The following is a 13,187-nucleotide window of genomic DNA, read 5'->3' on the forward strand; positions in this document are numbered from 1 at the left end:
CATGGCCCATTCATACATTCCAGTCATGCTAATGGCCATTAGCTTGTTGCTGATCCCGTTCAAGGCCGTTTCATATCCTGCTCTGAGCAACAACACTGACCTTGCCGCACTGTTGGCTTTCAGATCAGAGCTATCCGATCCTCTGGCAATCCTTACAAATAACTGGACAAGTGGTGCATCCTTCTGCCACTGGATCGGTGTGTCGTGCAGCCGCCGCCGCCAGCGTGTCACTGCTTTGGAGCTGCCGGACATGGCCCTCCAAGGAGAGCTCAGCCCTCACCTCGGTAACCTCTCTTTCCTCCAGGTCCTCAACCTCACAAACACACAGCTCATTGGCTCCATCCCAGCTGATCTTGGAAGGTTAGCTCGTCTAGGATATCTTGATCTTGGCTACAATAGTTTATCAGATCCCATCCCGTCCACTATACGGAACCTCACGAGGCTCCAATTTCTGTTCAATTTCAACCAGCTCTCTGGGAATATCCCAAATATTTTTCAGCGGACGAATACCAAATTTTTCATTTGATGCTCATCCATAACAACAGTCTATCTCGACCAATACCAGATGGTATCGGCTCCTTGTTCATACTTCAAGTTCTTCAGTTGAGACATAACATGCTCTCCGGTCCAGTACCTCCTACCATCTTCAACATGTCTAGTCTTGAGGACATGCGTCTGGGGCACAACAATCTAATAGGTCCTATACCTAGCAATAGAAGTTTTAGTCTCCCTGCGTTGCAAATATTTGATATCATCAAGAACAAATTCACGGGCCAAATTTCATTGGGCCTTGCAGCATGCAAGCACGTTCAGGTACTTAATATTGCGGGAAACCTCTTTGTGGATGTCGTGCCGACATGGCTGGCTCAGCTAACACGTCTCACGGGAATATCTATGGGTGGCCAAGACATCTTCGGTCCAATCCCCTCTGTGCTCAGCAATCTCACCATGCTCAACGTGCTTGACATCTCACGCTCCAACCTAAGCGGAGATATTCCGGTGGAACTTGGAAAACTGAGACAACTCACTGTTCTTAAATTTTCGGATAATCAACTAACAGGTTCCTTCCCTGATTTTCTAGGAAATTTTTCGGAAATATCTTACTTAGATTTGCGTTCTAATCAGCTTAGTGGAAGAGTACCATCACTTGGAAACAATAGACACCTTTGGCGTCTTGATATTCGAGAAAATTATCTCCAAGGGGATCTTAGTTTCTTGGCCAGCCTTTGCAATTGTCGGCAACTCCAAATGATTGGCATATCCAATAATCCGTTCACTGGGAGTCTCCCCAGCTATGTTGGCAACCTCTCTACTCATCTCTTAGAATTTGAAGGATACAACATCCAGTTGGCTGGAGGGCTTCCAGGCACACCGTCAAATCTAAGTGACCTTCGTTTGTTAAACTTCGGATACAACCAACTAACCAAGGAAATCCCAGAATCCATCTCAAAGTTGGAGAATCTCCAGGCACTTGGACTCAATGTAAATAGCATGACTGGCTCAATACCGGTACAATTTGGTATGCTAAGGAGTATTGTAGTCTTGCTCCTCGATAACAATAGATTCTCTGGCTCCATACCAGATGGCATTGGGAACCTCACCATGTTAGAGTTTGTTTCGCTATCTTATAACCATCTATCTTCGACCATACCATCAAGCTTGTTTTATCATAGTAGACTTATTCAACTGCATCTGTCCCATAACTCCCTAATCGGTACATTACCTTCTGATCTTAGACATGTGCAAAGTATGGATCAAATGGATCTAATAATATACTCAGGAGCAATAAAGGTCCCGCATATGTTCTCATTGACCGATTGATTGTAGAAATCACAGTGGTAACATTAGGAACTGTCAAAGCCGATAAAGATCTGCTGAACTCCAGAAGATAGGCAAAATGCCGAATCACCTGCAAATATATAACATAAACAATATGATGCTGCTAGAGATATAGAAAGAGCATTTGGATCACCTGCAAATATATCAAGATACACAATATGCTGCTGCTAGAGATATAAAGAATTCACGGGACTCCAGAAGATAGGCAAAATGCTGAATTACCTGTTGCACAGTGTTTTTTGAAAATTTCACACTGTACACCACAAGTATTCTACTTTCTACACTCACTGCATCCACAGCATACATCACAATAAAAATTCACAATGCAGCCAGGGGTACAAAGACTGCATTTACATGGACTTTTCTGCCCTCATCACCTACCCTCTGTGGATCTCATTCCGGCGGCGGTTGAAGGTGAGGGCAGCTGCGGCAAAGCTGGGGGATGCGGCGGCGGAGCTTGGGGTTGCAGCGCTGGGTGGTGCAGGAGATGGGGCTGCGACGCAGGGTGGTCGCGGAGCTTGGGGTAGTTCGACGGCGGCACAAGGGTGGCGGACGAGATGGGGATGCAGTGCATGGTCACGGAGGTGGGCGATGCGACGGCGGCGAGGGCGGAGGTGATGGGGTTGTGGCGCAGGGCGGCAAGAGATGAGCTGCGACGGTGGCGCGTCGCGGCAGACGAGATGGTGCTGCGTCGCAGGGTGGCGGAGATGGGTTGCGGCGGCGGAGATGGGGGCTCTGGCGGCGGCGCAGGACGGCCGAACCTAGCTCTTCCTAGGCGGCGAGTGGCAGGTTGGGACTTGGGATGGGAGAGGAGGCAGGGCAGCCCGAACGGGGAGTCGGGACTCGGGAGGAGAAGCGTCGACCGAGACGAGGAGACGAGGCAGCCCAAGACCGAGACGCATCACGCACGGGAGGAGCAGTATGGCCTTATGGGCCGCAAAATCAGCCCAATTAACCAGAAGACGTGGATTTTTCTCACGGAGCAGCGGCCCGTAGGACAATTGGCCCAGGCGGGATGCACAGAAAGATCTAACGGTCACAAATGCTCAGAAGTCGAGATCGTACGGTCGGAAACGCTGATGGCGTGAGAAACCTCCCAAGATGCCCAGTTTTACTGTCCTAAAAAATACGACTTCCCAACCATGTTAATGTCGAAACATGGAATTGCGCAGGTTCCGCGCACCTATAGTAGTCCTTGCAATTACTTAACTCTGCGTGTCGAACTGTCGATGCATTTACCGACAGCCTGATCAGGAACTAGCTAGCTGGCCATGAACAATGAATTCCCAGCTGCTGTTCATTACGAGCGCCCCTGCCTGAGCGCTGCCGTGCGCCGCCGGACGATACGTGCGTACGTGCTCGATCGTGCACCCCAGCACACGTACAGACGTACTCGATCCTACTCATCTTCTTGTGGTCCAAAAAGGCGTGGAAGATCAGGAAGAAGAGGAAGAAGCTAGCTTTCCGGCCCTCAGGCAAAATTAAAGGGAGAAAGCTAGCGACTCCAGTCATGCAGTGGCACCATGGAGTTAGTAGTTGCATCGTCCAAGAGGGATTCGGAGGCACGCATTTAATTCGGGCCATCCTCCGGTCCGTGCTGGACTGGCCTCAAGCTAGCCCGACACGCACCAACAGACACGTACCGCAGCTGTAGCGACGGCGCCACACACACACAGCGCCGTAGCTGGATGGTGCTAGCTAGCTGTACAGCACGTACGTGCGTCGAGTACATGCATATCGGCCGGCCATTTCGAATGCTCGGAAACAGTGTTGGATCTAGACCGATCGACTTATAAGGGGCCGTTCGATGGAGAGAGATACGCTGGACGCAGTGCCGTGTCTACGTTAATTCTGCGCACGCACGCACGCATTTGCACACCTAGCTACTGCTCCTGATTGAACAAGTCCGAGCTAGCCGCGTGCATGCATGTACAGGGTACACGTACTAACGGTTGGTACGTGTACGTGCGTGCGTGTTGCCGACCGGGCAAAACGTTGTGTCACGTCCCAGATCGATCGATCTCCAACCGTGCATGCATGCACTGTTCCTGTTTATCGATCGATCATTTTGCCGTATAGGCGGAGAGAGCGGAGTTGATGCTTTGCCCTGAAATAGGTTTTCCACTGTGTGACAAAACCTAGGCTGGCTAGCTAGCTGTGCCGTGCGCGCGGGCCGGCCTGGGCACTGTGGCTGAGTTGATGCATGCAAACCGTTTACGTCGACACCCAACTCGATCGATCGCGGCCCTGTCGCAATATTTGTTCTGTGTTGTGCGGACAAAAATCCATGTAAATCAGCTCATTTTGCTTTTACACCCAAGACACTAGGAGTAGTACATTTTACATATGTTTCCGTATGCGGAAAAAAGGATTTGGATGGACAGGCCGGGTGGCACGACCCACTCGACGGCATTCCAAAAGGAGAGCTAGCTAGCCTGCAACGCGATGGATCGATTTTCGTCGTACCATACACACGTACACACGGTACACCATATACGAACGAGGCAGCCAAGAGGAGGAATACGAACGAGACGGTCGTACACTCTCACCGTCTCACGCACGTACGCGGTACTTCTGTGCGAAAACGAGAGGCAGCAGTCACGCTGGGTTCGTGTTTTGTCGGTTCGTGACGGGGCGCAGGACCAGAGGGTAGCAGACCCCCTTTTTCTTTCTTTCACCCCCTCGTGCGCCCCATGCCGAAGTGACGGAAATGACCCCGGACGGGCTTATCGTCGGCCCACGTGTCGGGGGCCGGACGGACGGGCTTCTCGCGTCCCTTGGCTGGGGCCTGGGGGTTATGGGCTCCACGGCGCGCAGGGAAAGGCGTGGCGGGCCAGCCACGCGACCGCACGTTCGGCCTCCAGTGCGGCCCACACGCTCGATCGGATCGGCCAAGCCCGACCCGGGGGTCTCACTCTCACGTGAAGCACCACCACGTGGACTTGGTCAACGGGGCCGGCAGGGGAGCCCGGAAGCCAATGGTAAGATAACACGTGGCGGGCCAACATGCATGCCGGGTGGGACCAAGACGAGAAGAGATAGTTGGAAGGAGCCCACCGCCGTGCATTAACGTTTGACCGGTCCTTGCCCTTGTGGGTGCACCCTTTTTTTTCTTCCTTTCGGCTGCAGGCCTGCATCAGGACGGTGATGGATGGACTCGGAGAAAACAGTGCACGCTGAGCCTCGGACACAGTTACTTCCATACTTGTCTCACGCAGATGACCGTCCAAACTGAGAAGCCCAACCACGTCCACTAATAAATAAACTCGTGCGCTTAGCTTACACACGAGAGTCTCCGGACGCTGCGTGATTGCCTAACTGCCACACTTGACTTGGTGGTGTACGTAACGGGAACCTACACAGTCGGCTTTCCTCAGTGCCCAAGTAAACATCTGACAAGGTTAAAGGATAGTTATGGGCTTATGGCACAGCAAGCGGGTCTGGACCTCTTTCTGCTCGTCAGGAAACAATCGAAGGGAAAAGGGTGGTCCAAGAAACGACAGACCCAGGACAGGGGCCCCGGACTGCACAGAAGAGGTCCCGTGTGGGTTTGCACGTGTGACAGAGTCACAGAGAGGACGGCCTGGCCGGCGCGTAATTTCTTCTTCTTTTTTCCAGGATATAACATTATACTGTAGATCAGAGTCAGCAAACCCCTTTGGCTTGGTCTTTTGCCTTTCCTCTCTCGCGGCCGGCCGGCGCGGATATCGATCGATCACTCTTTTCCTGGTACCATCGCACTGCCGCTGCACCACTGCTAGTCCTGACCACCCTGTGCGTGCTTTGCAGTGGACGGGTCGACGGTTTTTCACTGCTAGATCCACACACGCGCAGGACAACCCGCACGGAAATACCTACGGGATGGGATGCGAGCTCGCCTGCTCGGGCATGCGGGTGACAATAGCGATGCCGTCATCCGCGCGTGCGTCGTGACGATTTCTGGCAGTGGATTCCGAATGAGAAAGGGCCTCTCTGGATAAAAATCTACAGTAGTCGCCCGCGTCGGAGTCAGTGAAAAAGGAGAGTAACAATACGACGGCAGAAGTGACATTCATGCACTAATTTGGTTTCATGTGCTAGCTAGCTGCCAGGCCAATTAATGGAGTCCTTGGAATCGCAAGTTTGAAACGTTGCGTTTCAACCAATCAGGGAACGCGGAAAGCCTTTTGACCTAGGAGTGCATTTTTTAACCCTTTTTCAATTGATGTTGTTTTCTCTACGGACTCGTGAAGGTCTTATGTAGGCATACTACATGTATGGTCCCCAAAGAGAGACCAACAAGATCCTGCAATTAAGGAGTTCCATCGCACGGAAAAATAGCACACGTACCTATGCGCATAGGATGCTCTAAACTCGTGGAAATGAAAAGCATGGAGCAACCGACACACAAACAAAACATCATTGTCTATCTACTATCAGAACCTGAACGGTGGCCGCTCGTACTACCTTGCATGTATTGTACGTGCCATAGATACGGCTACGTCTACCACTGAGACTCGTCCAAACTCTCGCTCTCACGGCCGTCTCTGCCGAGCCGCTGCGGTCGATAAACCTGGATCGATCAGATCAGATCAGATCAGTCGACGGCGGATCCGATCGGACGCTTCTCGTCGCAGAGCGCGTTTCTCGTCCATCGATCTCTCCCGGGCCCTGCAAGGTAGGGTCCACGCACGTACGCAGTTGCCCAATGCATCTGCATGCACGCACCCACGCACACTGCATGGTGGGTTCCATGAGCAGTCTGACAGGACGTCGTAGGAGCACTGTTCCCAATCAAATCCTAGGAGGCGTACGTCCAGGGCCGTCCCTGGCATGCAAAAGCAGCCGGAGACCGTTCCAGATCCAGCTAGCTGCCGTGCCTCTCGCGCGCGATCTTCATGCTAATGCCGGCAGCACGAGGAACAAGAGGCCGGAGAAAGGAATGCATTATGAAATATGAATAGAGAGCGTGGCATGGTCGCTTTGATGATCCCACAAAACATGAGTGTTATATATGAAATATGAATAGAGAGCGTGGCATGGTCGCTTTGGAAGACGTTTGGGTTCTAATTTTGAGTCTATTATCAACATTGTCTGTGCTGCAATTCTGTAGAGCATTTGGACTTTTCGCAATAACAGGATTTTTGATAACCAACTTTGGATTTCCTCTAAACAGATTTGGTGGTTAATCCTGCGGTCACTCTGGAAATGGTCGCTGCTGTTCAGAGATTATGTGCTCGACAGAATGGACTCCTTCTGTCAAGAGGTGTCTCGTATACTGGGGATGCCTCTGCTACTGCCTTGGATTTAAGTGTGCCTCTCTGACTCCTCCCCAACTGTTTATATGTTACCAGGTAATCTTCCTCCGCCGACGGGCACACCTGAGATAAAGCTCGTGGTAACGTCGGGCAGCCCGGTTTCAGTCCTTGAACAAGGCTTGACTCCCAAGGCTGGACTTCCGCAGAGGGAGGTGATCAGGTCCTGCCAATTCTATACTCTGGCTGACGCTGCACCAATCATGTTTAGCGTTCCGCAAAATCTGTAGTTCGCTGCTGTGTGCTCAGCTTGTAACCCCCTCCCCATGTTCTCTTTTTCAGACTTCTTTATTATCTTGTTGTTGAAGATGTTTGTTACGGACCTGGTTTCTTAAATCTATGGAGGCCTCCTGTTGATTAAAAAAAAATCTAAGCCGCTCCAAAAGAGGGTGCAGTAGTAGCTAGGTAGCTCCCAAGGCATGCATGCATGTGCTAGCTGTTTGATCCATCCAGCTGCATTGCGTGCGGGTCGGGTCGCTTGCTTTTGATCATTTTGATGTGACCGCGCGCGGCCGGCCGGATGGGAATGGTCAATGGTCGATCGAATCCAATCCAATCCAGCATTGCCGCCCGGCCGGAACGACCGATTAATTCACTGCATGCGGTAGCTATTTACGGGGGAATAATGTGGGATTACCACGCACATGGCACGCCCTTTGCTAGCTGGGGAATCAAGCTCCGACAAAGCTAATTTGAGGGTGGATGCATGCATGATGTGGCTGTTGTGAGACGTTAACTCTCTCTCGAGGTTTTACTAGCTAGTCGGCCATGTCGATGCATGCCTTTTGCTTTTGATTGACGTGATAGCTTAGGCTAGCTAGCTTTATTTCGGATTCCTTTATGACCAGCTTACTGTGTGCATGGCATGCACACGATCATCACGCGCCTCGCACACCTTCTTTTGTCTCACCCTTTTCCGTTCACATGCATGCAACGTACCCCGCGGCAGCGGGAAGCAACGGTGCTCTGCCTGTTTGGGTTCAAGTTTTCTCTTTTTGAGAGAGCATATAGATCCAGCGAGCTCAGTTCCGATGTACACTTTATCTGCCTGTGGCCGTATGAACCAGTCGATGTACTTTATTTTCGAAATAAAAAATCTAGTTACGGGCTGATTACTGCCACGCCGCGACTGGCCGGAAAACTGGGTTCTCTTCACTGCTAGCTACGACGTACGTTCGTAATCGTGTCTCGTTCGTCAGTACTTTCTCCGTTTGAAACGTTTGAAAAAAATTGACACGGCTTTGAACTAAAAGAGCTAGTTCAATAATCTTTATGAGACAGAGAGAGTACTTTTTTTTCCAACTTTACGAATTGACCGACTGGGGTTCAATCAGACATTTGCCAACCGAAGATGTACTTGCGCGGCACTAATCGCTTGAAATTTTTCGGTCCAAATTAAAGAAAGATACTGTCTGCTGCTGCAAGACCGTGCAGAACCGGAGTTAAGATAGGAGGAATCACGCTCGTGTCAGTGCTGTAACGTGTAACGGACTGGATTTGGTCTTGCGGAACAGACTAACGGCCGGTTCAGAGGAGGAACTCGCCTCGCTTTGTTCTTTCTTGCAGGATTTCGCGTCAAATGATGTCGACGACTCGAGGCTGCTGCTCTCTGAGCAACCTTTCTCCACGCGCGGAGCATACCTAATGCTCTCGTCGGGGGAGTCGGACCCATCGGCTGATGCGATTTGGAAGTGCCATGTGCCTCTCAAGATCAAAATCTTTGCCTGGCTGTTTCACCAGGATCGCCTGAACACAAGGAGGAACTTATGCCATAAGACGATCACACTACAACAAAACATGCCTGTAGAGACGCTGAATTAGCAGGCTAAAGACATGATATTTCATCTCTAGTGGATTATAGAGTCGCTTTCACAAAGCGTCTTCGGAGCGTCTCCTCTGGGACCGTGTCAAGTTACGTAGAGACACTAGCTAAGCGTGACTACAGGATATGAGACGTTTCATAGAGACGTTCAAATTCGTGTCTATACATGTAAGGACGTTTTATTTGACACGTTTCAATTACGTCTTTATCAACATTTTGACACGCTCAATTTGCGTGACAACAAAGATAGAGACGTTTTTACAAATTTGGCCTAGCCCATCCTATGAGTCAGTATTGGATTGGTTTGGGCTGTAGTCGGGCCCACCTTTCTGTCGGCCCATCATAATTGAAAACTCATGGCACATGGCAAGCCCATTTCTGTAAAAATATATTTGGGTAGCCTATTTTAAATTTCGAATTTTCTAAGAAAATGATGTTTTTCTTAAATTTGACAGACAATCACACAATCAGTTGTACAAGGACACACAATCAGTTCTGCCGCTGCCTCACCGTTGCTGGCCTGCTGTTGCAATCACTGTGCTCTGGAAAATCTGGGATGCCAGAAACAGCGTGATCTTCCGGCTACCGCCTCATGTAATTGTCAGGAACATTCTCGCTGACTTTACTTTATGGTCCCATCGACTCAGGAAAGTCGACCTTCAGGTAGCGGACACTGCGTGACGTGACTACCTCTCTTCTCGGGTTTTGGCCCATGTATTCAGGTGGGGATTGGTAGGCTACACCATCGATTGCGGCCATTCCCCTACGAGCAGACGAGAAGTGACGAGCATTTTTAGGCTGACAAAACATGAAAAGGTACATGCTTTACGCACCGTGTGCATGAGAACTGAGAAAACTAATTAAGCGTGCCACAACTGTTAAAACTCGAAGTGGCCGATCGAATGGTGGATCGATCCATCAGCCCATATCTTGTAGGAGCTAGCTAGCCACTGACAAGGAGTAGCAGCTAGTACTCAACATCAGCTAGCTAGAGGTGCCTAAAACTCGAGATGACTTGAGGGGATCCAAGGCAACATGGTGACGTGAAAGCATGATGGAAATGCAGTGTGTGGTTTTGGAAAATGACTAGCAAGCAATGAAGCAAACATGTGCGCGGTGCGCCCGAGAGTGAAGAGAAGACGGGCTGGCAAGGCATATGCAGAAGTTGTCTTTGACGGCAGCACGCGCGGCACACCGGTCTGATCGACGCAGACGTTTCGTTTGGATTTGGATCAATGCATGACGCGGTCGAAGTTGACCTCTACTCGATCAATGTACATACGTAGAACGGAAACTACCCATGCATGCCGTACGTATATATGAACTATTTCTTCCTGATTTTTACCACGTAGGACAACATCAACAGTGGGCCTGCTTGGATGGCCGTTTTGGGGCTCATAACCGGGGTAATTTACGGAGGCTGAAAAATTTCCGACGACAGCCTGAAACACCGATTGGAACGTCGTTTTCGTTTTCCTTTTCGTTCGGTTTAGAGGCTTTACACCCGTAAACAATTACGGATCTGAGGAGGTCTGGATAGAAAAACGAGGAAGAGGACTAGCGGCGCACGCCGCAGGGAGAAAGGAAGAAACGAGATCCGGCGACGCGTGGGTCGGCGATTGGAGTGGTGTCCGGCGGCGGCGAGGTGGCGGCGCCTGAAGCGGGTTTTGGCGGCATGCCGGGTCGTTGTCTGGAGCAGTTTCTGATGGCGCGAGGAGGCGACGGTTGGAGCGTGTCCGGCGGTGCATGGCGGCGGCGCGTGCGGTTTTAGCTTCCGGCAACACCCTCTCCCACTAGCTCCCTCCTCTACCTCACCGCAACCTCCCCGGCTCCCACTTGTAAGGCTATACCTCACCTCGATCACCATCGTCTTCACCGTCGATCGGTGGCGGCATGGACCAAAGGTTCTGCTAGCATTGCAGCAGAGTATTTTTTTTTCTCGAACACGCCGAGCGGCGTGTCATTTCCATTAAGAAGAAAGCGCAAGAAGAGCGAGTACAAGCGGCAACAAAAGGAACCTCAAAGGGCGCCCAAAAAAGAAAAACGCAAATGAAAACAAGAAGAAGAAAAAGGTCGCCCATGGAGGGGGAGGCCTAGCTGCCTAAGAGCGCGCGCACCTACAGCCCGCCACAAATCCACCTCCACAAAGATGTCCTCGACCAAGCTAGAGGCAACCGGCGTGGATCCCTCGAAGATGCAGCATTCTGGAGCTTCCAAAGACGCCAGAGAGAGAGGTTGATGAGGGAGCGAATGGCCTTCACCTTGTCCGGCGCCCGACGTGCTCCTGCCGACAGCCAGCCCACAAGGTCCTCGGAGGGACGGGGGAGGCAAGGAAGGGCCCCGGCCCTATCCAGGATCGCATGCAGCACCGTCTTCGAGAAAGCACAGCCCACAAGGAGATGAGCTATGGTCTCGGGCTCCTGGTCGCAAAGAGGGTAGCGCGCGTTGCAGGGGAGACTGCGGCGTTCCAGACGGTCCGCCTTCTAGCAATGGTTGGTGCACGCAAGCCAAACCCAAATCCGACACTTCAACAGTGTCCAACAACGCCAGATCTGAGCCCAACAAGGGGAAGTCGGGCGTTCCTCGAAGAAGTGAAGGAACGCCGATTTGGAGGAATAGACACCCGAGGGCGACCAACGCCAGCGGAACACATCGTCCCTGTCCGGAGCAAGCTCCACGGAGGCAAGCGTGTCCGCTAGCCGAAGAAACTCAACCATGCCCTGAGCATTGAGAGGGCCCGAAATATCATGAATCCAAGCCTCCTCAAAAAGGGCGTACACAACACATCGTGTACGGGTGATCCTTCGACCAACGGCGGCAAAAACGACCGGGGCAACTACTTCGATCGACTTCCGATCAATCCAGTTGTCAGACCAGAAGAGGGTAGAGCGACCGTTCCCCACCACCGAACAGCAAGCCTCATGAAAGAGGGCGAGGACAAGGGGGCTGAAGCGGATACGAAAGGAAGCCCAAGGCATATCGACCTCAGCCCGCTGCAACCAAGGCCAACGAAGCTGGAGGGCGGTGCTCAACAAGTTGGCGTCACGAACCCCAAGACCTCCCAAACGAATGGGAGGCAGACCTTGGCCCAGGCCACCGCACAATGACCACGTTGAGCATCGGTCCGACCTTTCTAGAAAAAACTCCGTTGCTTCTTATTAATGGCATCACCCAACCACTTCGAGAGCAAGGAGAGTGTGGACCAGAATGGCCGAGAGAACCGATTTGACGAGAGTCAACTGGCCACCCCAGGACAGCATCCCGGCACGCCAGCTAGCAAGCTTGCGGTCTAGCTTGTCAAGAATAGGCTGGAAATCCTGACGACAGGGCCTGGAGATGGAGAGGGGGGCACCCAAGTAGGGGATGGGAAACTCCTGAACCGGACAAGCCAGGTAATGGAGAACGACCTGAATCTCCTCAGGAGAGCAGCAGATGGGAGTGGCCGAGCTCTTCAGGATATTCATGCGCAGGCCCGAAGCATCACCAAAGACCTCAAGCAAATCAGGCAAGATGGTGCACTCCGCCACCTCAGGCTGATAAACACGACCACGCCATCAGCGTAGAAGGAAGCCTGGCAACCCGGAGTCCCTCCTCTAAAAGGAGAAAGGAGCCGCTCCCGGGCGGCAGCGAGAAGAAGGCTGTTGAAGGTATCCATCACAATGACGAAGAGCATCAGGGATAAGGGGTCCCCCTGGCGCAGGCCCCGACGATGCACCACCTCATGGCTAAGGTGACCATTGATAATAATCTGGGTGCTGGAAGTGGAAAGCAGCAAGCAGATGAGATCACACCACACACGACCAAAGCCACGATGTCGGAGGAGATCCAACAAAAAGGCCCAGGAGACAGAGTCAAACGCCCTAGCGATGTCAAGCTTACAAAGCATCGCTGGCTGCCTAGAAATGTGCAACGACCTCGCCATTTGCTTCACGAGCATGAAATTATCGTGAATGGCACGACCACGGATAAAGGCACACTGGTTGGTGGAGATCAGGGTCGGCAGGAGAGGCGCAAGCCGGAGCGAGAGCACCTTAGCGACCAACTTGGCGATGCCGTGAACAAGGCTGATAGGCCTAAAATCCCGAACCTCCGAAGGCTAGTTCTTCTTGGGAACGAGAGTAAGGAGCGCACGGTTAAGGTCGTGGAAGCCGGCGTGACCCCTCCGTGGAGCCAACGAAAGAGCTCGACCACCTCGCCCTTGATGACGGACCAACAAGACGAGAAGAAAAGTC

General features: G+C 51.9%; 1 protein-coding gene across 1 annotated transcript; it reads right to left on the reverse strand.

Moving 5' to 3' along the window:
- Nucleotides 1–1,477: 1,477 nt before the first annotated feature.
- LOC112271797 lies at nucleotides 1,478–2,689 on the reverse strand. The gene is made up of 3 exons (XM_024461942.1): nucleotides 2,221–2,689; nucleotides 2,062–2,126; nucleotides 1,478–1,909 (listed from the first exon to the last, which is right to left on the reverse strand). Exons 1-3 carry the CDS (start codon nucleotides 2,411–2,413, stop codon nucleotides 1,733–1,735), a joined length of 435 nt encoding a protein of 144 aa, XP_024317710.1. The 5' UTR covers nucleotides 2,414–2,689; the 3' UTR covers nucleotides 1,478–1,732.
- Between the last annotated feature and the right edge of the window lie 10,498 nt (nucleotides 2,690–13,187).

Source organism: Brachypodium distachyon, chromosome 1 (genome assembly GCF_000005505.3).
Source record: "Brachypodium distachyon strain Bd21 chromosome 1, Brachypodium_distachyon_v3.0, whole genome shotgun sequence".
In the NCBI taxonomy this organism is placed as follows: domain Eukaryota; kingdom Viridiplantae; phylum Streptophyta; class Magnoliopsida; order Poales; family Poaceae; genus Brachypodium; species Brachypodium distachyon.